Raw genomic sequence first — 24,506 nt, forward strand, 5'->3', positions numbered from 1 at the left:
AACCTCTCCCAACTACCAACTCTTCCATTTTCCCAACAAGCACCAGCCCCAACCAACATCAACCTCTCTAAGGCCGACCACCTAACCAGTCATTTACATATCCCCTTTCATCGATATCTTCTCCCTCCACCATCTATGCACATCTCATACATCTTACCCTCCGACATCCACAGGGCTTCTCTCATCAAGATCTTTCCGCAATTCACAATCTTTGCATTTGCCGCCAACCACATATCTTCATCCTCCATTCTTTAATCCAACTCATATCACGCCATTATTGACATGGCCTCGATGACCGACATTCCATCTCCCAGCGTCACTGCGACTCCAGAGAAAGTATCCAGCAATAATTCCACTCCTATGGCGCAAAGAGTCCACACGGATTCATCTATCAATTTTGACGATACTCCAGTCGCCAAGAGGGATATGAGTCCTCCTCTCATGGTTGAGCCTGGAAAAGGAACAGGCCATATCAAAAAACAAGTCACATTCACTGGGCCACATCTTCACAACGGGACCAGGAATGGAGGGCTGGAACTTGCGTCTCCAATATTCAGTCATGGATCGCAATACACTGCGCTGGACAGACATATATTGGAAGATATTATGGAAGGGGTCGAGCAGACTTCGGGCTCTGGATCTGAGGTTGCAGATGACAGTAGCGGTGCAGAAGAGATGGTTCGGGTGCTGGTTCCAAGCGTTGACAATATTTCTCAGGCCCTGGAAAATTCGGAGAAGGGAATCCAAATTGAGTGGATTGGCACGAGCACCTTCTTTTTGGAGCACAATATTGAGCTTCAAGGAGCAGTGAGTTCTTCCCAGCACTTTCATTCCAAACTTCCCAGCAAAAGTTCTGGGGAGTACCATATATTTGCTTTGCTAACAGAAAGTTTCAGGGACATCTAGATAGTCTCATTGCTTTTCGCAAAGCTCTTATTCACGATCTTTTGATCTCACCTTACGACCCCTCTCTTCTCATCGACCTCAGTGCCGTGGAATCCAAGCTCGGATTTACCGATACAGGTGCAGCTAATGCGCACAAGGCCCTCGTTTTGACTGAGGCCGCCTTAAATGTCAATACGTTTCTACAACATCCGAGAGATCTTGGTACTCTTGTCTATGAGGCAATAAGTAAGAGACTCGGAACTGAGTCACCCGTCGTCATTGCCGATGAGATAACAAGTTTGAATCTTCAAACATATCGAGAGCTTGTGAACGGACTCCTTGGGTGTGCGGATTTCTGGGATGGACTGGTCCAAGCAAAGGCTGGCCTGAATCGTTTCCCTCGAGATGCAGAACTCTTGGAAATGCGGGGAGATCTGAAGACGGCCTTTCTGGCGCGACACAAGGGGCTCAGGGAAGTCTTGGGCAATGAGAAAGACATCGTGGCGTCTACAAGGACGGGCAAGATCTATCAGAAGCAGTATCCGTGGATGGATCAGAGTCTTTGTATCCGCACGCCCGATTTGCTGCGCCATGTCAACGCAGGACTTGCTGGGAATGGAACATGCCAAGTCGAGCCTGTTGTATTTGGGTCGTCATCCCAACTTCCAAAATTGCCCACCAAAGAAAACGAGGACGTTGGTCCTCTTGGTTTATTCGCCGCGAGAGACATCAAATTAGACGAGAAAATCATGGTCGATCAATGCGTGACCGGCATATCCGATGTCTCTCCAACAAGACTCAAGCACTGCGAGGCCTGCCATGGAGCCCTCGTTGCACCTTATATGCACCCTACTCGAATCATCCGTCCAACTTGCTGCAAAACGGCAGCGTTCTGCAGCATAGCTTGCCATGATACAGCACTTGCTGGCTATCACAAGTTAATGTGTAAGAAGAGTTTTGATTGGCTCTTCGAGAGTCAGGGTTTGATGGGCAAAGAAGGATGTGGTACACGCTGGCGCCCAATCCTCTTCCTTCGAGTGGTAGCCATTGTCCTAGCAGAAGCTCGAGAACGAGCGAAAAAGGGAGAGCTAGCTATCCACCCTCTGCAATACCCACTGATCGCACGGATGGCCGCGAACTACTCTCCGGCAGACAAAGTGCAACCAGGTGTTAGCCACGATTGGCAATATTTCGAGAATGTTGTGGCACCCACCCGAATCTTGATGCAACTCGGCATCAATGTCTTCACCGACTCACATTGGACTCCGGAGGTCATTCAAACCATATTTTGGCGCATCGAAAACAATGCAAATATGGGAAAGACGAATCTCACTGGGAAACAAATAGTTATGGTTAATCTTAACCCGAACTACTTGTTCTTTAATCACAGCTGCGAACCGAATGTCTCGTGGCATGGTGCCGTCCCATCGGGTGATGTTAGTATTGATTGGCTGAAGGGCATGAATGGTGAAATCCTGAGCCCAGGATGCTCTGCCGTTTGGTGCACCGCTGCACGTGATATCAGGAAGGGTGAAGAGTTGAAGATTTCATACATTGGGAATCCTCTTGGAAGCAAGGGTGATGGAGAGGGAAGTGAGGGCGAGGGCGAGGCTGATGAGGGGCGACACACGAAGAGAGCTTGGCTCGAGAAATGGTTCGACAGGGGATGTGGCTGCCGAATCTGCGAAAAGGAGAATATGGAAACTGATCGTTTGGAGGCAGTCGAGGCGGAGAGGGAGAAGGCATTATAGAGTTGTGATGTGGGGAATCTGGATCGAGTGTCAAGGAGACGTAATGATGGGGGATATTATTAGTATTGGTGGATACTGGGTGTTGGGCGATCTGGGATGAATATGTGGTCATGATTTTTACATTGATTGTTGCGTTGGATTCTTATAGTTGCATTGGATTTGCAGGGATGGATACTTAGATTGACGGATGGATATCATGAAGGGCATACTGAGCCGTTACATATTTGCATTTGATTTTTGCGTTGAAATCCACGTTGAGTTTGCACTTAGAATAAACTGAGCTTTGATGGGATCAGCAGAATGCGAAGACTTTTACAAGATGTCTACTGAAATGTGAGCAAAGTGTGTAGAGAGACGGAAGTTGGACCAAGAGATTGCTGTGGCCCTCGACGTTTCAAGCATAAATATCAATCTTGTACTGTATGACGAAAATACTTTATTTGCAGTCTAGGTAAGGAGCGCTCAGATGCTCTCTCAATACAGTTTATATAAACAATACAGTTTTGTTAATCCAAGTTACATTACCTCCCTCCAACTATTCTTTCACAATTTCCAGAACGCCAACAGCAACCGTGGAGCAGAGTACTTGAAGCATTAATAAAGGGTCTTCTTGATCGGTTTTGCTACCGCAGTGCTCGGATCAAAGCCAGCTTCATCATACTCCAACATAAGTTGCTGGACCCGCAAACGCTGTTCCGCTTTTGAAATAAAGCGATCCTCATCGTATCGATTCGACGCCTTATGCTTCATGTCCATGATATCCACCATACGATCAAACACCTCCGCTGAGTGATGTTGACTGAATTCAAACTCGGGCGTGTTTGTACCATACTTGTGGGCTGCACAGTATTTGGCTCTCTCTCGGGGGGATAAGTGCTTGCCGGATTGCTTGAAGTCTTTGGCGTGGATCCGGCCGCAGGTTCCCTCGCCGCAGGACGAGGAAGAGGTATGGTTGGTAGCGCTCTTGTCGTGTGAGCCGGCATAGGGACAACTGGTGGAGTTGCGGTTGCCAGATGTTATGTTGAATACTCTGTGAAGGAAGTCACGAAAGGCTGGAGATTTGTAGTGCTCGGCGAAAATCCTTTCGAGATCGTCGTTTTCGTTGGCGGGCGAGCCCTCCTTGCCATAGGGATGGTTAGTTGTCAGATTTTCCGCCTTGTGAGCTAAACGGTGGAGCCCTCGTTCCGTGGAGTTCTTGAACTCGGTGAGTGGCTGGGTAACCTCGTTATAGGGCTCTGTGATCTTGGAGCCGATCTCGTTCTCCAGCTTCCTGACACTTTCTGGCAGACCGCGCTTGTAATGCCATGTTGGATTGAACCTGGCCGTCGCGTTATGCTTTACTGGGATGGACCCTACGGCTGTGACATTATAGGTGCAGTTTTTAGTCACAGTGACAGGCGCGGTGATATGGTCATACCCTTCCCTGATTTTGGCAGCAATCTCGTCCTCAGCCTTCTTGACGCTCTCGGCGAGGTCTCTCTTGCAATATTTTGATGGATCGAAGGTGGCAGTGAAGTTGAGCTTTCCAGAGGAGTAGGAATTGTGCTTATTAACCCTGACGGCGAAACGTTCGACAGCGTCTTGAATAGCACCCGTTGCGTTCTCAGTAGCATTCTTGAGTTCATTGAAGGGCTTGGTGATCTCCGTTCCTATCTCATCCTCTAAATTCCTGATCCGGTCTGCAAGTTCTGGCGTTACGTCTTGCTTTGCAGAGGAAGTGCGGGACTCTTCATTGCCTTGAGCAAGAGCTCGCTTCCAATCGGAGAACCAATTAGCTTCGAGATCAACATCGGTAGTCTCATGGGATTTAGGATCCTCAAACTCCATAGACATCGATCCCTCAAAATCCCACCTTCTATCATTTCGCTTAGGGAGGCTGTTCTCATACTCAGGGAATATGAACTTGTCAAACCAAGCTGGGTCGTCTTGTCGACGCTCGAGTTCGCTAGTCTTCACGTCCCGAGTGAGACGAGCACAATCACTGACGTCCGAGAATTGTTCCGCGGGTTTCCAATCAGATTCGCCAGGACAGTAGGCCAAGGCGAATTGAGATACAGAGGTTTCGACAGACGGGGGTTGGCCGGTTAGAGAAGGGGATGCACCCGGGTTAGGTTGAGAAGCAGCGACATCGCCGGATGTGTCTTCACTGACCGCTCGCTTCCCCAGCCCTGCCGTTAGATTCCGCACAATTCCGTTCTCCATGATTCCTCTAGCACACGCTTCCTTCCTGTGATAGCTACCATCAATCTGATAACAGAGATCCCGCAGCTTCTCGCCATGCCTCAGGGTGGCATCCCTGGTAAGGTTGAGACCATGGAGGTGGTCCTCTGCCTTGTGGATAGCGGCGACTTCGACGTGGGGAGCGTCGTACTTCCAGCCCTTGGCGCGGTACGTTCTGAGATAAGATTCAAGCTCATCGATGATTATCTCGGCCATCTTTTCATCTAAAGTCTGGGCGGAGTTGAGAATATCGAGTCTCTTGAGTAACCCGACGGCTTTTTCGACTCGGGGATCAGAACGCTTGGAGTGCTTCTGCAAGCGTTCATGAGCTTGCTTCTCGATGCATACAGACTCCTTGAAATCAATTTTGTCCAGCAGATCGCGAAGATTTGTATTGTGGTAACCCCCATGATGGGAGCCGGAAACTGGGGGATAGCCATGTTGAGGCGAAACAGTGGTTTTGGTCTGGCTCTTCATTTCATCGCCCGGGATATTGTCGACGATGGCTAGGAAGCTCTCTGAGTTGTCTGGGTGGTTGTCGAAAGGAAGACTAGTCTTTGTTGTCTCGTGAGGATACTCAGGAATAGGCTCAATGAAACCTCTAGGTGTGACGAAAGTTGAGATCGGAGGGAGATCTTCAATTTCATGCTTTTGATTTTCGCGGGAATTCTTCTCGAGCGGCGATGACGACTGAACTGGCGCTGCAACAGCACCGTAAGCCAGAATGGCCGAGGCGATGAACAATGTGATCTTCATTTTTGCCGGATGGATAGTCGTTGGAGAATGAAGAAAAAGTGCAGATAACATTAATTTATATATGCTGCGACTAAAAAAATTGTGTGCGAGTTCAGCACTAAGTTCAACCCGACAGGTCAACCATTCTGTATATGAATGGGCCCTATGAGGGTCTGCAACAGAAGCTACTAAAGCATTGAGGAAAGCGCGTAACTGGCAGCTATCAAGGTGGGAATGGTGGTTGAGCCAAATTGGGTAGTTGCGACCAATGATATGCATACAGCTCTTCGCGCACCCTGTTCACCCAAGCCTTGTCACCACTCGGCGAGGTGTTAATTTGGTGGTTGCGCTGATATCATGTTGCTGTCGAACCGCAGTTTGAAAAGGACTATATTCGACGGCTCACAAACGATCGACGAACGAGCCAACCATAAAAATCACCAAATGAAAATCCTAATGTCATCAACGCACCACGAGGTTTTTTTTTTGTGGCTCTTGGTGGAATACATACTATACAGTAGCCTTTGGCCCCACTGACGCACCATCTACAACAGGCCTTGCTTTTGCAAATCATAGTAGACCTTCTCAGGCATAACATTACCCTCAGCATCCTCCATTTGGACCACGCTGCCCTCATCTTTCTTGCCCTTCTGTTTATCCCGCTGGATCTTATCCCATAGCTTGACAGCATCTGCGATATCAGTGATTTCTCTGAACAGGGTCGTGTTCGTAATTCCAAGACACTTCAGTCCGTAGATATGACGTGCCTCGTTGAAATGCTTATCAAAAGCTCTTCGTCCCATGTATACGTAATTCCCACAGATCTCACACCTGAATTCAACGCCGAGACCATGTAACTTGTATAGCCAGAAAGGGATTGGTTTGCCGTCCCAAGCGAGAGGCAGTTTCAGTGGGTTGTAGATTTTGTCGTCTCCATCGGATTCATTGTCCGAGTCGTCGGCTTGTGGCGCCGCGGAAGACGACTCGGCGAAAAGGGCATCCAGTTCCATTTGCCTTTCGCGCTCGGTCATACCTTGCTTGCGCTCCACGTTGACACGGGTATCGCTCCTCTCTTGTGACATTGCTGCTGCTAATCGCTTGACCCGGAATTCTCGCTCTGCAATTGCCCGCTCCTTCAATCGCAACGTGTTCGAGCCGCGGTTCGCCGAGCCATTTGTATCATTTCCAGCTTCTTGTCGTGCTGCTCTCGCCTCGGCTGCACGAATGTGCTTCTTTCCGGTCAAATGGGCCTTATAGACATTATCGTTCTTGAACTCCTTCTCGCAATCTGCGCACCAAACTCCGTCGGTAGCAGGTCCAATTGAAGGCGCAGGGACTTCTAGCTTCCAGCCAACAACATCATTATCATTCCACGCCTTGTCAAAGTCTTCATCGAAGCTCTTAATCAGCTTCTCCAAGTCTTCGAGTGGTCTGGTACGCCGCATAAAACTTTCCAGATACTTCGCCAGTTCTCCCACATAGTTGAAGTATTGGTCGGTCATTTTGTCCGGTCGCTTGATGGATAATTGTGGAGGTACGAATGAGTCAAAGGCGTCGAGGTATTGTAGGTACGTAAGTCGCTTGATGCTGGGAAGGTTGAGGTAGAGTTCGTGAATTGTCGTCAGATCCATGAATTTCCCAAAAGCTTCTTCGCCAGTGAACATGTTGTCAATCTCATAGGTTGTTGTCTCTCCTTCGCCCAGTGTCCTCTTCTTATATGCCCTCTCAAGATTCTCGACAGGTTCGTTAGGATACCGCTGGTGGAAGGACTTGATATCTGCCATCTGCTTATAGAACTCCTCAAGGGGCTCTCCTGTAGATATTGCCTGGATCTCCTTCGTTCGACTACCATCTGCGTCTTTGTAGATGTCGAGTAGCCGTTTCGATTGATCTTGAATTCGGTCGAGGAAGCCAGCAATCTGGTGGTCCCGATTCAATCTTTCGCGGACCTTGGCACCCAATATTAGCTTATGATCAGTCTGATTTTGGCCGGAGCGTCCCACATGTCGCGGCTCTTCAGCAACACGATCACTGATAGCTTGCTCGAGCCTCTCGAGATCTTCGTGGAGGAATCTCTGCTCCTCTAAAATCATCCTTGCTTCTTGTCACGATCAGGCTCTGGTGGTGAAGACGATCTAACCAGAAGAGGAGGTTGAGAAATTTCGTTTGAAGAGAAAATCGAAGGAGGACGTTTGCTATGGTTGCGTTTTGGTGTTGTGAGGTTGAACAGGTCGATTTTCTTCCTCGAGGCTCGGCGAGCTTTTGCGCCGACCAATCATTTCGCGCCCATTGAATGGCGCTAAAATATTTAAAGCAGGCTGGGGAAGGATCATTCGGCTTCAAACCTTCAAGCAAGAAGCCACAACAAGATATCACGCAAATCCGAACTAAATCACAATCATGGCAGACGGTATTGATCGCAAGGCTGATGAGAGGATGGAGTTCACGACCTCCAAGGACGTAACCGTCGCACCGACGTTCCAAGACAGAAAGTACCCTTTTCTCTGTCTCGTGGAGTCTGCTAACTCTTGACCAACAGTGCATCTCAAAGAGAACCTCCTCCGTGGTATTTACGCATACGGCTACGAGTCTCCTTCTGCCGTCCAGTCCCGAGCAATCGTGCAAATCTGCAAGGGCCGCGACACCATCGCTCAGGCGCAATCTGGTACAGGAAAGACAGCTACTTTCTCAATCAGCATGCTGCAAGTCATCGACACCGCGGTCCGCGAAACCCAAGCCCTCGTCCTATCGCCTACCCGAGAACTTGCGACCCAGATTCAGTCGGTTGTGATGGCCCTGGGAGATTATATGAATGTTCAATGTCATGCTTGTATTGGAGGCACCAATGTTGGAGAGGATATTCGCAAACTTGATTATGGACAGCATATTGTTTCTGGCACACCTGGGCGAGTTGCCGATATGATCCGCCGACGGAATCTTCGAACCCGCCATATCAAGATGCTCGTCCTTGACGAGGCTGACGAATTGCTGAACCGGGGCTTTAGAGAGCAAATCTATGATGTCTACCGCTACCTCCCTCCTGCGACTCAGGTCGTCGTCGTTTCCGCTACCCTCCCATACGATGTCCTCGATATGACTACGAAATTCATGACTGACCCCGTACGCATTCTGGTCAAGCGTGATGAATTGACTCTGGAAGGTCTCAAGCAGTACTTCATTGCTGTTGAGAAGGAAGAATGGAAGTTCGACACGCTCTGCGATCTCTATGATACCCTTACCATCACACAAGCGGTTATTTTTTGCAACACGCGCAGAAAGGTAGATTGGTTGACAGATAAAATGCGCGAGGCCAATTTCACGGTGTCATCCATGCATGGAGAGATGCCGCAAAAGGAGAGAGACAGCATCATGCAAGACTTCCGCCAGGGCAACTCGAGAGTCTTAATTTCTACCGATGTTTGGGCTCGTGGTATCGATGTTCAACAAGTCTCGTTGGTCATCAACTACGATTTGCCGAGCAATCGCGAGAATTACATCCATCGCATTGGTCGCAGCGGTAGATTCGGACGGAAGGGTGTTGCTATCAACTTTGTCACAAGCGAGGATGTCAGGATCTTGAGAGATATTGAGTGTAAGTTTGGCTTGGTCTCTTAAGGAATTTTACTAATTACTTAATAGTGTACTACTCAACTCAGATTGATGAGATGCCAATGAACGTTGCGGATCTCCTTACCTAATTTGGGTGAAGTGATTTGAGGAATGGGAATCAAGTGCGAAAGTAAACAGCTGCGTGCATGGGCACGTCAGGGCACGTAGCTACGTGGGAGGAAAAGGCAAAGTCTACAAAAGTAAGAAACCTTTCAGTGGAACGGATTTCAGAGCTTAGCTGACATTGATTATGCAAGACCTGAAATTAAATCGCAATTTTTCTTTCTCCAGAGCTTAGGATGGATGGACAGCAAGCCGAATTCCGATTATGTTCACAATACCAAGCAATACCACCTCCTGTTTGCAGTTCTAATACCTTCAACGTGACACGTCCATCCCCGACCAAGAAATGTAGACCCACTCCAATCGCTAACGCGAGCCAAAATTCAGACCCGCGAAATCACCTCAACAGGGATCTCGCTTTCTAGCTCCATCTCCAAGGTATACCCAACCTCATGATAGCAATAACTTCAAGGAACACCGTGGCCATACATACACTGATCATCATCGCAATCGCCTCTCTTGCGCAGGGTATAACAGGCACCCTGCCGTGCAACTAACCACTGAGCATCATACTGCTCCGGGCTCAAAGGCCTCGGATAATTATGGACCCTTTCACAAGAACCTCTCTTCTGACAATCGGAACGCAAATAGTGCCAACTACACAAATTTCGTTCTCTCATCTCCTGCAAAAGACGTTTCTCCACACTCAAAACTTTATCAATGCGCTTCCCCGCAGCAGTCCGAAAGATCGGACGTAACCTCCCACAGTTGCTAACTGGTTTCTCTTTGATGGGAGCAGACGCCTCGGCCGTGATTATGTCCAAGGTTTGCTGGATAGTGCTCCCTGACAGTTGGCGAACTCTGCCATCCATTGGGACCTGTGACACCCGAGGTGAGTTGTTCTGAGAAAAGAGAGGCTCAAAGAGACGAGTAGCTCGGAAACCTAGAGCACTCATGTCCGACCTTACATGACCGGCGAAAAGGAGAGTAATGCGCTCAGAAGACTGCGCTGCATGGTGTCTAAGATCCGGAACATAACCTGCGTCATGGCAGCAGGCAAGCAATGTATGCTCACACTGGGGATTGCCGATGTGAAAATCGAGCACCTCTACTAAGATCAGCACTCGATTCCGTAACCTGAAGGATGCGGGCACAGTTACTTCTCAACTTATTATCCGCTTCCTCTCTCCCCGAACCAACGTCGACGAAGTCGACAAGGGGATACCGCCGCGTGAACCCGAGCCAAAACTGGGCCATATCACTAACGGAACTCAACTTCCTGTCTCTTACACACGCTTGCGCCAATCCACTCAGATTGGCATAGGCCTTCACCATTACGGGCACGGCCTTAGGGTCATCGATCGTGGAACCGAGAGATGACAGATACTCTCGAACTTTCTCCATGAACTGATCTGCGGCAGCCTGCCCTCCAACCGAACCACGCGACAGATACTTCTCATGGAACTGATATGTCAATAAGGTTGCAAAGGTTGAGGAATCGTCTTACCAGGTAATTATCCGCATCTGCATCGATTAACACAAGCACAAACCGTGCTTGTTCCTGCCATAGAATAAGTCAACAGCTGTGCAATGGTCAAGATATGCGAACCATGGACGATAAACGGTCCCGCAACGTCGCAGACTTGTCCTGCCATACACGGCGTGCTTCTTTCTCGCTCTCCAAATCGGCTTTGAGAATCGACGCTTCTCTGGCACTTTCATTCGCTACAGTATCAAGCCGCGCCGTTACAGCGTCAAGCTTCGCTAGGATTTCCTGCGGCAAGAATTTTGAGCAGCCTTCGGACGGAAAGTTGTCGGTAACCATACCTCTACTAATTTCGTTCTCTGTTCTTCCAGTGTCAGAAAGCCTTTGAACCGAGTTCGATAGTCCATCCCTGGCACCGGTCGTGAATCCATATTTGGATTTCAAACCAGGAAGGCAATGGAAATTTTTGTGTCATGATTTGGAAAGAGCCTCCTTTTGGGGTTGGGCATAGGTTACACAACATAAGGCGCTAGAAACGTGGCCCGGCTCAGGTTATTTCTACCCACTGAGGCTCGATTGACGGCTTACGCTTTGAGATGGGTGCATATGCGGCTCGCTGAGGAGAGTAGACTTGATTTGGAGAGAGAGAGGGGGGGGGTTGCAGGAGCGCGAAGAAGAAATCTCATACTCGCCATTGGAGGAAGCGAAAGTTGAAAGCTTGGATAACTTCATGGATGCTGCACCTTGCAAGGCGATTTGGCAAGAAGTTTTAATATCTCATAATGAAATAAATGTACAGCTCACCTCAAGGATATTGAGATCGAATCCGGAGAGATGAAGTCCGCTCGGACAAGCAATCTTCAGTGTCTAGTCTTGGGGCCCCAAACAATCCAATTCTCAATCTCGAATTTCTCGCGAGCAAATAGAGGATCACAAAATCCCTTTGCGTACGAGAAGATCGGAAAAACGTGGTTGTCAAAGATCCACTTTTCCCCTAGCCCCTTGTCCGATTTGGGATCGCTCTTACCCCTATTTCTTGTTCACGTGATTTTGCACCTCGTAAACTTTGGACATCCCAAATACCTTTTCGGACAAATCGCTGCGAAGATATGCTTAATCAAACTTTTGAGCCTTGCAAGGTCTCTTTGGAATACTCGCATCACTCATTTCATGCGCAGTGGTGAGGGTCTGACGTGAGAAGTCATCAATCCAGCTAAACTTGGCGGCGCCACCATGCTCAGCCGCAGGCGCGAAAATAGAACACCTTTCTGTGAAACATCAAAAGCACCAAAACATGAATTGACGACGCCAAACGGCGTTCAACGCGACTTCGGAGAATTATGAAGGCGATGGTACCACGGATCGAGATCACTAGGCCTAGCAAGAGTGAAGCTCCGGACGATGCTGTGTGGAGGAACAGAGCGGGAGAACCGATGGATGACGCGGGTGATGAGGAGCCGAGGTATAGCCAGGAGACGATTGATGAGCTGGAGTCGTCAGTGAGTGGGATGTCGAGTGAGCTAGGCGGCAAGAGGACAAGTTGGGAGGAGAAGATGAAATGGTGGAAGGTTTACGCGCTGCACTTTCTGTTCATGTGGAATTCGAGAACGTTTGAATATGTTTCGGTAAGTTGTTCCCAACTCCCTGGACGAATTGGTACTGATTGAGAAGATATTTCTTGTCGCCAGGGCTTTTCCACAGAGCCTTACTGCTACGTCGATAAAGTAAGTCATGGTACATTTAAAGAAGGTCACGTGCTAAGAATGCTTCAGGGGCATTACATCTACTGTGTCAGGGTTGTTGTTTTCATCTGCTGTGGGGAACTGGATCGATCGCTCTCCATCTCGGCTACGTACTCTGCTCACCACTATCTGCTTCAATCATGCTGCTGTGGTCGTCTCGTACATTTGCTGGCTATCGATGCCTGTGCCAGGAGAGGGAACCACACATTCTGAAAGTTCATTTTCAAATTTCCAGAAGGGCGTTGTGTTTGGAATCATCCTCTTGCTAGATGTTATCCACGATCTTGGGGCAATCGGCAACAGATTGTCCCTTGAAAGAGACTGGGTTCCTATCTTGGTTGGCCATATCACGCCAGACATCAACTACGGCCTCACAGAAGTCAACGCGGTGATGACCAGGATTGACCTGGTTTGTAAGCTTGTTGCGCCCTCTTTGTTACCCGTGATCATATCAGCTTGGAACTCTCGAACAAGATGGATCTTAGTCTTGGCTGTATTGACCGCGGTTTTCTGGGTGCTGGAAGTTTGGTGTGCACGCATCATCGCCAAAGAAAACTTAGAACTAGACGTCCCAAAGATGCCCTCACATGATTCAGCAACAGAAGAGGATCTTGCAATGGAGGATCGATACAACCATCTCAGGCCTGGATTGCAATCTCTGCCGCAGAAGATGTACTTTATATTGTACCAAGATCCTGCTGTACGATTGAGGCACTACTTTTCGATTCCAATGTGGCCAGCTTCTATCGCTTCCGCATTGCTGCAGCTCACTGTTCTTGCGTATTCTGCCACACTCATCACATATCTGCTGGAAATCGGCTTCTCGCTGTATTCCATCACCATTGCAAGAGCTTCTGGCGCCATCATGGCTTTGTCCAGTACAGTCATAACGCCAGCTCTTGTTGGTCACATGCGAAAGAGACTGAGTCGGAACAGGTTCAGTGGTGGGCAAAGAGAAGATAAAGATAATGATGAGATTGAGGGTAAAGCTGTACGAACCGTCGGCTTGTGGGGTATTTCTTGCCAATTCACATGTCTCGTAAGTTCTGGGCATTCACTTTCTAATATGGCCTTTCACTAACAAAGCACAGATCCCAATCGTTCTATTGCTCTGGAATCTTTCGCCAAAATCTTCGGAACAAACAACAACTTCACCAACAATTCGGGAAGCCACCACCTACGACACAAGCAAAACCGCCTCCTTACCACCAATCATCCCCATCACACTCTTTGCCTTCCTATCTCTCTCGCGAGTAGGTCACTTCATGGTCCACCTCATGGTCCAAGAACTAGGGCAAGTCGAGATCCCGGCCTCGCAACGATCCACCTTTGCCGGCACAGAACAATCGTTCAATTCTCTGTTTGCATTGTGTCATTGGGCTGCGACTGTGGGATGGAACCGTCCTGATCAATTTAGATACTTAGCGTTGGGAAGTGTTCTGGTTTGTGGATTGGGAGTGGGTGTCTTTGCTTGGTGGGAAAGGAAACCGATCCGGAGAGAGGTGGCGAGGTATGAGAGTATTGCTATGGGTAATGTGACCCCTGAAGACGATGAGGAGGATTGAGGTGGGGTACAATAATATATAGAAACAAGGTCATTCAGTGCAAGATCTACTTTTCCGCTAGGTATTTCTTAGGTCGTTCCAATTATGGCAGATTCTCTCAGATGCGGGCTCTTTCTTCCGCCCTTGCTTACCATCTCGAGGCACTCGAAATCAAAATTTAGCACTCAACGATTCGTTTTACATCCTCTGACGCCTTCCCAGGCATCCCGGAGATTCTCCCATCGAAATCAAGGACGAGCTAGCCTATCAAATCGCCCACGTATTACTCCTGGCGCAGCACGGCGAATTTATCGGAAATTCCCTCAGCTGTGCCTCTCCTCATTTCAGGGACCTCAAGTGAGACAATGATCACCGAAACCACGCCCAATCTAACTTGACTCTTGAATCAAATTTCTGATCCCAGGAATTGTCTACTGTGAGAGGAAGGCTTTGGACAGGAGTTATTGTATCATTGAGTGTGTGTCTAGCCAGAATCTACGAAGGAGGGTTCTAGATGCTAAAGAAGGTGATTGGGGGAGCTAGGCTAGTTTCCTTTAGGACTTCCAACCTCACGTCTCTATGCCTTCAGGATAGCGGGTCATCTAGCGTTATGTAGGAGGCCCGGGAGCTAAGATTCTTTCTGTGAAGGCTGAGCTATCGGGAGGGTTTCACGGCACAGTCGGGACCCCAACTCTTCAGGGGTACCGTCCGGGTCAGCCTCTTCGTTCATTGGTGCCCGTATTCAAACTTGATTCTCAATTTCAGCCTTACAAGGAAAATCTCCAGTGGGAGAGAGACTCTGAAGGTCATGGAGGATTGGGGTGACAGCACCCATAAGTGAAGGCGGAGTACCGGACTTCATTGGGTGGCCCAGCTGAGGAGACACCTACGCGCAATATTTGGGACGAGTTTCTGACTTTCTCCAGCACTATTATGCACAATAATATAATTACAAACAAGGGCGTGTGGTGTGAAGTTTTGGGGATAGGAAGTCGTGGTGGGAGATGTTTCTTCCGGATTCATAACCCAAAATCGACGTCACCTGATGGGAAAAGCAGGTGATCCAATTGTGATGGGAAGATAAATAGAGGAGTAAAAGCTGACTCCGTTGTTTTCATGCTGGCCCCTAAGAGAATACGGAAACCTGCTAGGAAATCCAACCCGTCCAAGTCCCTCATTGCAGTTTTTCAATGTCCGGTACTCCCAATCGCAACACCTTTAGCTTCCTTACCTACGCGACCAATGCAACCCCTTTCTCGTAGCATCGTTCACTTAGCACTGTGGGGGACGTCATCTGATCTTTTACCTTGCCGTGGAAGTAGTAAATCCTGGATCAATGACTTCATGGCTTACAACGGTGTAAGCAAGCCTTCCACAGAGGCCAAATGCAGGAGCCGGTGCGTGTTGAATGTACTGTTCATGGCTTGGCCAGGGTTAGGGCTGCTAATCCGTTCAGGGAAACATGGGTGGCGCTTTGAGCACGTTATTCTCTACTTTTACGGATCTTAACCAGATCTTTCATTGGACTCAGCTATTCTTAGAAAGCAACTCTAGACATCCAGAAATTATCCATTTTAAGCTTAACAGTTTCGTAGATTGATGGATCATCGTTAGGCGGACTCTCCGAGAGGTGAGAGCCTTTTCCCTCTTACCCCTGGAATTTGGCGAGGTTTCTCGCCTAACGAATTAAGTACAGTTAATATTACCTACTAATTAGGAGGGAATACCACGTATTTCTTAACCATGAGCTGACATTGAAAGCACAGCTCAAGAATCATGCCCTATCAAGGGCAGTCTGACGATATTGAAGTTTCTTCGCTGTCCTGTGAAAGGCTGCATTACATGTCCCCTCACTGCAACCATCTCAGTCTGGACAAGCTGTGCCTCATCCATGCCGAGTCAAGCGAGCGAAGTAACGTTTACCGCTTGCATGACGCTTACTCAGGATCCACTCACCTCTAATGACTGCACAAGTCCTCCTTGGTGAGTTGAGAACTTGAGTACCTTCCTGAATAGTTGTCTCGCACAATGGACCACATGTACCCCCAGAGGACCAGAGAGCTTGAGCGCCTCTTCCCTCAAGGCACAAGTTCGTCCGCCTCGTTTGATTCGTGGACTTTCACGCTGGGCCCCCAAAACATTTCCGCGTCCTTCCTGTACCTATCTCGGTGGTACTTTGATCCCTTGGCCTTTATCTAGAAAACTTGTCCGTTGTTGGTAGATCTCAAGGAGTCTTCGTCCATTTAAGGAAAGAGGAGGTAGGGTTCGATCTTGGCGCTTCGCCGCCCTGGCATCCACCAAGATTCTCCAAAAGGTCAAACTGACAGTGCAGATGACGAGAGATGCATGGTCAAGGGGCCTGTGTGGTATGAGTCGCCCCATCTTTTTCTGCGAATTCTGTGGCTACCTTGCTCTTGCCGCATAGGGGAGCTGTGTGGCTACCCCCCAGAATGCACGTTTAGTGAAATACTACGGATCGGTACTGCTTTGAGCCGTACTTCAAAATCCTTCCCAACCAGGCGCCATCACATCTCATCCGATGCAAGCCATACTCGTGTGACTTCTCTTGTCTGGTTGGAGCGATGCTCGGAGCAAAGCTGTTCTAAGTAACGCCCTTAGTATTTCCTTGTTCTTTTGGATCTTGGCTTCGCCTGAAGGGATCACACACTGCGAGAATGCAGCTGTAGGGAAGGTCTCAAGTTTATAAGAACCCTCTATACCCCTATAGCAGTGTCCTCTTACCAGCAAGAAACTTGTCTCAACTATAAGCCCTTCGAAGTTTGCAGTTCACATCATGTCTCCAATTACATTGAAGAGCCTGTTACTCTTGCCAGTGTTGACAAGTCTCTTTTCTGAAACCCTTTCATCACCGGCTCCCTTTCCCAACCAATATGTCGAACACGCTTTGAAGAAGAGACAAAGTCTCAACATCGTAGCAACAACCAACACCCATGCAAACACCATTGACTGGATCGGATGGATCCCAATCGGGTCCCAAGGTAAACTTGCCAAGGCACCTCCGCTGTCTCCTGCTCTTCCCCAAGACCCAACCAAAATGGCTGGCAGGCCTGTCGCAGAACTCGAGATGCCCGGCGTTCAGAAGGGACCTGCAGGGACCGTTCCAATTCCACGACTGAACACCACTTATCTGGCGAATGTTCGCCAGAAACAAGCGCCACCAAAGAAGTCAGGCGTTTCAAAGAGACAGAACTCAGGTAGTCATTGGTATGTGAACTCGAATATGAATGTCAACAACCACGGTGGAAATTGGGTGATGGTAAGTTTTTCTCCAAAAAGTAATGTGTTAAAAACAACCAGAAAGACAATATTGATACAGATTCAAAATTTAGAGCATGTTTAAGGCCTTCGTCAACAATGGGGCCGATTTCTCGCTTCTGCAGGCAGCTGTCGCGTATCAGTCTTCGGCAGGATTACAAACTGCGGAAGCTGGATGGTAAGTCCCAACTTTCTTGGAGTAGTCATCCGTATCTTAATGCTGTCAAACAACTCCTGGGATATACTACTCGCAATGTCCAATAGCACCTGGAGCATTCTGCTCCCGAAAAGTTCTCAAAGAAGTATGCTGACTCTGATTTCTCTGGGAACAGGATCAACTATCGAAACCAGGTTTCGCAGCCTCACATCTTCACGTATTTCACCACAGACGGCTATACTGGCTCCGGAACTAATATTGGTGGGTGGAATCAAGACGTTGGTGGCTGGGTCCAAGTCGACAGTACATACTTCCCTGGCACTGGTTTCTCCTCAATCGCGACCATCGGTGGCGCCCAATATGACATGACGATGCAATGGCAGCTGTACCAAGGCAATTGGTGGCTCTTGGTAATCGACAGGTGAGTTGCTGGAGAGAATTCCCCCTCTTAAAACATTCTCCTGGTCGTGCTCTTAGATCACGTGCTGACACTCTCCTTTCCCTAGATTCATCGGATATTATCCTGGCACTATGTTCAGTGCTGCCACAAATGGCGGTGCATCTCTTGCGCAGCAATCCAACCTAATCGCCTACTACGGCGAGCTTGCTCAAAGCGAGGGGCCTGTCACAACCACTGATATGGGAAGTGGAAAGTTTGGGGAAACAGGCTTTGGAAACTCAGGGTACATTCACAACATGTAATCTCGCCAATCTTTCTAAAAACTTCGTTTCCTAATCTGAATTCATCAGGTTCTACATCGACACCAACGGCAATAGCCAAGACTACACTGCCACATTTGGCGACTCTGATTCGTCCAAATGGGATCATAGAGCTTTTACCTCTAGTGGTACTAGCTGGGGGTCATATGTTTATCTTGGTGGACCTGGTGCTGGCGGTGTTACCGGTGGATAAACTATCACGGAGGTTTCGGAGTCCAAAAGTCCAAAGAGAGTGGAAGGACTGGAAGGTGACGGCCGTCAGTCGCTACTTGCAAAATAGAAAGAGGAAAAAGTAAATTCCCTTGTGACTATATTTAGCTGCTTGAATGGGACACTTTGATTCAATTTTTCCTGAGGTCCTACCCTCGGTAGAACAATAGAAAGATGGACTAAACACGTGACACGCGAGTAACTGCACATAGCCACTCCGATACCGGTTACCGAATGGAGTGTTCAATGATATCTGCTATCCTAAGATCTTCAATTCGTAAAGCTATTCTACGGATTGTTCTGCTATCATGTCTGAAACTTTTATGTCACGGTACGAGACTTGGTACGGAAGTACATTAAAGGGGCTTGGTGACATGTTAAGCGAGCAAATTATTGGTTGGCGAGAAGAGCGCCGGCTCTTCTCAACTCGCTACCGCATAAATTTCTACTACATTATTCAAGACGCAATAATTTTTAGCCTCTCCTCAGAAGCTATCGCTCTCAGTCATCCCCTTTTCTGTAACCGCAACTGCCTTGTCAACGACTGGCTCAATGTCTTCTCCCTCGAGAACAGAAACCCTATTGCCATCCTCATCCTCTCTCATGACTTCCCTCTCGCCAAAACCAGCTGGAGGCCAGAAGTTGCAGATGACCATGTAAGTGAGTGTTCCAAGTGTGAAACCGATGGACTAGTATCTAGAAGATCTTCACACCGGCATTGCTGGTGTCGGAGGTATCGATGACCGCCATGAGGAACCCCGGAATTCCTGGGATCATGCCAAGAGCTAAAGCCACGATAGCTCTCAGATTCCAACCTCCGTTGTACCAGAACATTCCATTCGTGAAATAGAGGTCGGGAACCTTCCACGTCCGCTTCGAACCCACCAGTACTCGGCAATCAGAATTGAGGTCGAGTTGGCGATGTAGACTGTCTCCAATTAATTTCCAATTTTGAAATAGATAAAGGCTACCTACGGACAAAGACGGATGGAATGTTGACGAAAATCAGTTTCTGGCTCAAGAACTCCATGGTTGCGCAATGCAGGTAAGGATAACCAAGATCAAGTAGGCACGCATTCTGGGCAGATATCTTGGAAACATGCCTGCAAGATCCATGCCATAAGGAACGGTATTTCGGGTAATGGCGACAGAGATCTGAAACGAAGGAATAGAAACACCAGCGAAGAAAGTGGCGCATCGACTGGTGGGGTGTAATTGTTGCTGAACGGTAATCATGAGGATAAGCAAATTCCACTGGATGGTCCCTCCATTCACATGCTCAGTCGCTACGGTGATGAAGACTAGGAACATGGCGGTAATTGTAACAGTCCTGGAAGTGTGATTGCCATGGCAGGCATTACTGTGTTCTTCTTCTTCTCGAAACGCTCGCCGATTCCTCCCCATGTTCCACCTAGACTGCTGATGCACTGGACGATTCGGAATGCTCTTTGAGACTTTGTAAGCACAATGGGAGAGCTGATCAAACTTCCTGTTCCGCCGTTGGGGTGAAAAGCGTACGCAAGAATGCCAATGAAGATCATGATGAAAGAGGGATAAAGGAACCTTCTGATCTGGTGTGGCACGAATCCTGCGAAGAGAATTAGACGATTAAATCAAAGCTAAGGAATATGGCTGGTAAACTCACAAGCGAATGGAATATAGATTGCAATGAAGCAGACAAATCCAATCAAATTTTGAGTTGAAAAGGCGGCACTAGATGGCAAAGTGTTCGGCATAGAATGGAACAAAGGGAAGATGGCGCCTAGAATGAGAGTGAAAGCTTCACTAACATAGTACGATTAGAGTCCAGACTAAGAACAGAAGTCAGCTTGAGTACAATAAATATAGGAAAAGCAGGCGTACCTAAACAATACCACCGAGACCAACGACAGCAATCGGAATACATGTACCCCAAAATCCGAAGGTAGCACCGTTCATCAAAGTCTGCGGGGCAGGTCAGCCTTTGACCTTTGTTGGATCTCATTTCACAACCTACTTACGTATCCAATGCTATAGTTCATTCCTGGTTTTCCACAGAGACATCCAAGAATACAGGAGACAATACAACCACCAAGAATGGCACCAAGGGTTTCACCTACAGTCAAACCTACCGCAATGTACGCGCTCCCAAGGTGAGGGTGCCAACAGAGACACCGAGGATGGCCCCGCTTGCACGGGTTGCGAAGTTGGAACCGGTGTTGTAGATCGGGACGGAGATGGGGAGTTCGTCTTCTTGCTGCGAAAGCTCAGTCTGTCTCTCTACTTCGAGTGGTTGCTCTTTTCTGCCATTATTGCTTTTGTGATGTTCGATGTTGGGTTGAGGCTGATGATGCTGGAGAATAAATACATGACAGGGGCATTGACGACAGCCGTAGGACTTGCAACCTTCCAGCTGAAGTACTTCATATGTCCCCTTTATCCAGTAAACGCCGCATACTTTCGCATCTTTTCGAAGGAGCTGATTCTTCCAGAAACTGTGATAGGCCCGTCTCACCCAGCAGCCAGTCAGGTGTACACAGAGCAGTGTGTCGATTTCGATAGCTTCCCTTCCTATAGAAGGGTTTTGCACTCAACTGCGCATTGACCTCAACTGCGCACCCGAAAAATCATAATTTTATGAATTATGCTTAGAACTGTGCCGCAGAGCTTAAATGTATGTGATTTCAGGCTAAAAATTCTTCCATTTATCCTTCTCATCATCAATTCGCAATGACTAATTATCAAAAAAAGTCGAAGAGCCCCAAGGGCAAGAAACAGGCCAAGAAACAAGCCAAGACGACAACCACCAAGCTTCCTTACCAAAGCCCCACTGTTTCTGACGACGATTCGCACCCGCTCGATGACCCACTCGATCCACTCCTTATCAATTCGAAACCTGACGATATCCCCAAGCCTATTAGGCTAAATAATGCATATGCGGACTGGTTGGCTGAAGAGGCAGCTGGAGAGCTAGAACCGGCATACAAGAAGGAGTCTGTAAGATCGATTACTACAAGGCACGGATTGGGCGAATCTTCATTGAGATATCGAATTAGTTGCAAGAAGAGCAAGGCAGAAGAAGCACAAGATCGGCAGAGGTTAACTCCTCTTGAGGAAGAAGCCTTAAAGAACTAGTATTTACAATTGGAAGTTTGGAATTTCCCAGCGAGGATAGAAACTTTACGTCGAATAGCCGAAACCATATATCGTGCAAAGGGCGATTATAAACCTATTGGTTTAACATATTAACGGAGGTTCTTTACAAGATGGCCTGAACTTAAGTCGAAGTTCGCTCCTCCTCTTAATAAATCTCGTACTAGCACTAAAGATCCTGCTATTTTTTTGCGATATTTCAAGCTTTTTTATACCTTAATTAAGAGATATAATATTAATCCACTTGATATTTATAATATGGACGAGAAGGGTTTTATACAAGGCATTTTTGAGAAGTCAAAGGTTATTATTTCAAGGGATAAGAGATTTCAGAGTAAATCCTTTTATATTCAAGACGGTTCAAGAGAATAGACGACAGTAATTAATTACATATTAATTAGTGGACAATATCTCTCTCCTTGGATTATTTTCAAAGGGGTTTATTACAAGAAGCAGTGGGTTAATCGACTTATTGCATACGATCCAAAGGGGAAGATTACCATGTCTTATAACGGATAGACCGATAATTGTATTAGCTATAAATGGTTTCAGGAGTGCTTTATACCCGAAACAGGAGGAGAGAGCCTCTATAGGGAATATCGATTAATGCTTTTTGACGGACACTCTTCACATATCAGTTCAGATATAATTCGATTATATCTTAAGCATAAAGTCATTCTTTTATACTTACCACCTTATACGACTCACCTATTACAACCCCTCGATATTAGTCTTTTTGGGCCCCTTGCTTCTTATTACAAGTCGTTTATATATACTCTTTGCAAGTTCGGCTATAATTACTCCATTAACAAGCTCGATTTTTTGGACGGATATCTTTACGCTCGCGAAAAAGCATTTACTATCAAGAATATTATATCTGCATGGAAAAAGGCGGGTTTACATCCGTACGCTCCAGAGCTTATTATCAATAAAATAACTCCCTTAGAAATGCCCTTAAAAGAGCGCCCAATCACCCCACCATCAGTAACGTCAACTGCATCAGAAACGCCACTTACCGATACACTTCTCCTTCAACCTACGCTTTTTCCTCCTCCTCCAAAGACTCCTGCGAACATTTCTGATATACAATGCCTTCTTAATCAACACCGAGCAGCATTATTTACACCTAATGATTTGGAGCGAGTCTTTCTCAAGGTTACTAAGGCTACTAAGAAAGCAATGGCAGAAGCTTTGACATATAAAGATTATAATGAGGGTTTACAAGATGCTGCCGTACGAAAGATAATTCGGGGAAATCGTACAAAGGGGAATCTCGCAATAAAAGATGCTCGTACGTATGGTAAAGCGGAGCTTAATAAGCGTTCAGCTTGGTGGTGCGAGGAATACGAAAAGGAGGTACTTAAAGTCTTTATGGGCTATAAGCTTGATATCTTTGATTTCAAGGCAAAACTCGTACGAAAAGGACGCCTGATTCCTGACCTGGAATTATGTCCAATCATTGAGTTTCATGCTCTTTTCGACTCTCCCCAAAGGCACGCTTCTCCCATTAAAAGCTCACCCAAAAAGCGTACTCTAGCAAAGACAATCAAAGCTCCAAAAACGATTTTAGGGATTGCAAAGCGTACGAAGGCAGTAAAGGTAAAACCGAGCTTAATACTCAAGCTATAGTATGGAACGGAGCTTGAGATAGTAGGGAAAATTAGAGATATTATTGAAATTAGAACCAGAACTGGAAGGATAATCAAGCCAACGGCAAAGCATGTAAATAAGCGGGGGAAGCCATAGAATTATGATGTCTTGCGATTGTTTCTACTGGCTTTGGTTTCTCGGTGAGATTTTATGGAATTGGTTCAAAAAGTCAGGGTTTTCCGTAAATTTAATACTACGGGTTCTTATAAGTAATTTGGCTTATATTAATCTATAAAGGGTACCTTTGTATATCTTTTAATATAATTAGATCCAAATTTAATAAATAATTCATGAAGTTATATTAATATTAGTAGTCGTGGTGGGGTAAATTAGGGGTGCGCAGTTGAGGTCAATGCGCAGTTGAGTGAAAAACCCTTCTACTCAGCTTCCGGGTCAATAGGCTGCCAATCACAGCCCTACACGTGAGTATCAACCTTATTGGATCATCAATACACCCTAGGTCGACTGGCCTGGTTGCCTTGCACGCAGAGCAACGTATATCCCGTCGCATAGGAAGCCCTCACTTATAAACGGGGCGAGAGCTTTGTCATGTGCAGATGAGGCTGCAGCCGCAGTAATTATTGCGTCACATCACCGTGTCGGCCTTAACCTTACCTGCTTTTCCTCAGTTGGCTCGCAATTACATCGATACTTCACCGCCTCTCATGTTTCTCGACGCACTTCAACAGTCGTCCAGCTTAACATGACCAAGATTAGTCGGCGCTGTGCGATCCCATCCGGAGAATGCCTGGTCTGCCGAGATGAACCTCCGAAGGCTGCGAACAAACAATGCGGCTTCTTCAGCGCAAAAGTGGGGGAAGTTTCGAGTTGACTGGCTATTTGGTGGACAACATTCCCGAGTATGCTATTTTATCGCATACGTGGCTAGCCGACGACGAAGAGGTCAGTTTCGAAGACCTGGTGAAGGGAAATGCTAAGGGCAAGTCTGCCGGTTTCCACAAGATCCAATTCTGTGGAGAACAAGCTGCCAAAGATGGTTTGGAATACTTGTGGGTGGATACCTGCTGCATTGATAAATCCAGTAGCGCGGAGCTCCAGGAGTCTATAATTTCTATGTTTCATTGGTACCAGAGAGCTACCAAATGTTATGTATACCTGTCGGACGTTTCAGTACCCGAAGGTGTGGTCATAAACCAAGTCCCTTCCTACCCGTGGGAATCAGCTTTTCGCAAGAGTAGGTGGTTCACTCGGGGTTGGTGAGTCTCCAATTCTCGGCGAATTGATTTGTGTTACGCCTCAAGAGTACATGGCTTTCAAAACACTCTCTAGACTCCAATTTCCTACCCTGTGAAGCAACACTGATCA

General features: G+C 47.4%; 10 protein-coding genes across 10 annotated transcripts; 6 read left to right on the forward strand and 4 right to left on the reverse strand.

The window, feature by feature from the left end:
* Positions 1-675: 675 nt before the first annotated feature.
* K444DRAFT_542689 (uncharacterized protein) lies at positions 676-2,636 on the forward strand (the record flags this gene model as incomplete). The annotated part of the gene is made up of 2 exons (XM_024875898.1): positions 676-807; positions 897-2,636. 2 exons carry the CDS (start codon positions 676-678, stop codon positions 2,634-2,636), a joined length of 1,872 nt encoding a protein of 623 aa, XP_024729692.1.
* Positions 2,637-2,958: 322 nt separating this feature from the next.
* Positions 2,959-6,003, reverse strand: K444DRAFT_191331 (uncharacterized protein). Its single transcript, XM_024870923.1, has one exon. The coding sequence runs from the start codon at positions 5,868-5,870 to the stop codon at positions 3,231-3,233; it is 2,640 nt and encodes an 879-aa protein (XP_024729693.1). The 5' UTR covers positions 5,871-6,003; the 3' UTR covers positions 2,959-3,230.
* A 133-nt stretch (positions 6,004-6,136) lies between these two features.
* Positions 6,137-7,684, reverse strand: K444DRAFT_542845 (uncharacterized protein; the record flags this gene model as incomplete). Its single annotated transcript, XM_024875910.1, has 2 exons — positions 6,137-7,540; positions 7,595-7,684. The coding sequence occupies 2 exons, from the start codon at positions 7,682-7,684 to the stop codon at positions 6,137-6,139; spliced, it is 1,494 nt and encodes a 497-aa protein (XP_024729694.1).
* A 252-nt stretch (positions 7,685-7,936) lies between these two features.
* K444DRAFT_619501 (eukaryotic initiation factor 4A-12) lies at positions 7,937-9,716 on the forward strand. The gene is made up of 4 exons (XM_024881528.1): positions 7,937-8,079; positions 8,131-9,183; positions 9,231-9,400; positions 9,458-9,716. Exons 1-3 carry the CDS (start codon positions 7,992-7,994, stop codon positions 9,287-9,289), a joined length of 1,200 nt encoding a protein of 399 aa, XP_024729695.1. The 5' UTR covers positions 7,937-7,991; the 3' UTR covers positions 9,290-9,400; positions 9,458-9,716.
* On the reverse strand, positions 9,429-11,199 carry K444DRAFT_668449 (uncharacterized protein). Its single transcript, XM_024887410.1, has 5 exons — positions 11,091-11,199; positions 10,873-11,037; positions 10,771-10,824; positions 10,424-10,727; positions 9,429-10,371 (listed from the first exon to the last, which is right to left on the reverse strand). The coding sequence occupies exons 1-5, from the start codon at positions 11,178-11,180 to the stop codon at positions 9,731-9,733; spliced, it is 1,254 nt and encodes a 417-aa protein (XP_024729696.1). The 5' UTR covers positions 11,181-11,199; the 3' UTR covers positions 9,429-9,730.
* Positions 11,200-12,257: 1,058 nt separating this feature from the next.
* Positions 12,258-14,056, forward strand: K444DRAFT_542610 (uncharacterized protein; the record flags this gene model as incomplete). Its single annotated transcript, XM_024875889.1, has 4 exons — positions 12,258-12,374; positions 12,421-12,473; positions 12,522-13,530; positions 13,583-14,056. The coding sequence occupies 4 exons, from the start codon at positions 12,258-12,260 to the stop codon at positions 14,054-14,056; spliced, it is 1,653 nt and encodes a 550-aa protein (XP_024729697.1).
* Positions 14,057-16,829: 2,773 nt separating this feature from the next.
* K444DRAFT_600080 (uncharacterized protein) lies at positions 16,830-18,521 on the forward strand (the record flags this gene model as incomplete). The annotated part of the gene is made up of 5 exons (XM_024878604.1): positions 16,830-17,312; positions 17,386-17,489; positions 17,644-17,889; positions 17,975-18,166; positions 18,219-18,521. The coding sequence occupies 5 exons, from the start codon at positions 16,830-16,832 to the stop codon at positions 18,379-18,381; spliced, it is 1,188 nt and encodes a 395-aa protein (XP_024729698.1). The 3' UTR covers positions 18,382-18,521.
* Positions 18,522-19,254: 733 nt separating this feature from the next.
* Positions 19,255-19,999, reverse strand: K444DRAFT_191717 (uncharacterized protein). The gene is made up of 2 exons (XM_024870924.1): positions 19,374-19,999; positions 19,255-19,326 (listed from the first exon to the last, which is right to left on the reverse strand). The coding sequence occupies exon 1, from the start codon at positions 19,800-19,802 to the stop codon at positions 19,416-19,418; it is 387 nt and encodes a 128-aa protein (XP_024729699.1). The 5' UTR covers positions 19,803-19,999; the 3' UTR covers positions 19,255-19,326; positions 19,374-19,415.
* A 303-nt stretch (positions 20,000-20,302) lies between these two features.
* On the forward strand, positions 20,303-21,512 carry K444DRAFT_668452 (uncharacterized protein; the record flags this gene model as incomplete). Its single annotated transcript, XM_024887411.1, has 4 exons — positions 20,303-20,322; positions 20,415-20,921; positions 21,030-21,051; positions 21,129-21,512. 4 exons carry the CDS (start codon positions 20,303-20,305, stop codon positions 21,510-21,512), a joined length of 933 nt encoding a protein of 310 aa, XP_024729700.1.
* A 966-nt stretch (positions 21,513-22,478) lies between these two features.
* On the forward strand, positions 22,479-23,260 carry K444DRAFT_635742 (uncharacterized protein; the record flags this gene model as incomplete). The annotated part of the gene is made up of 3 exons (XM_024883908.1): positions 22,479-22,821; positions 22,858-23,129; positions 23,219-23,260. The coding sequence occupies 3 exons, from the start codon at positions 22,479-22,481 to the stop codon at positions 23,258-23,260; spliced, it is 657 nt and encodes a 218-aa protein (XP_024729701.1).
* Between the last annotated feature and the right edge of the window lie 1,246 nt (positions 23,261-24,506).

The sequence above is a fragment of the Hyaloscypha bicolor genome (assembly GCF_002865645.1).
Source record: "Hyaloscypha bicolor E unplaced genomic scaffold K444scaffold_165, whole genome shotgun sequence".
Lineage (NCBI taxonomy): Eukaryota > Fungi > Ascomycota > Leotiomycetes > Helotiales > Hyaloscyphaceae > Hyaloscypha > Hyaloscypha bicolor.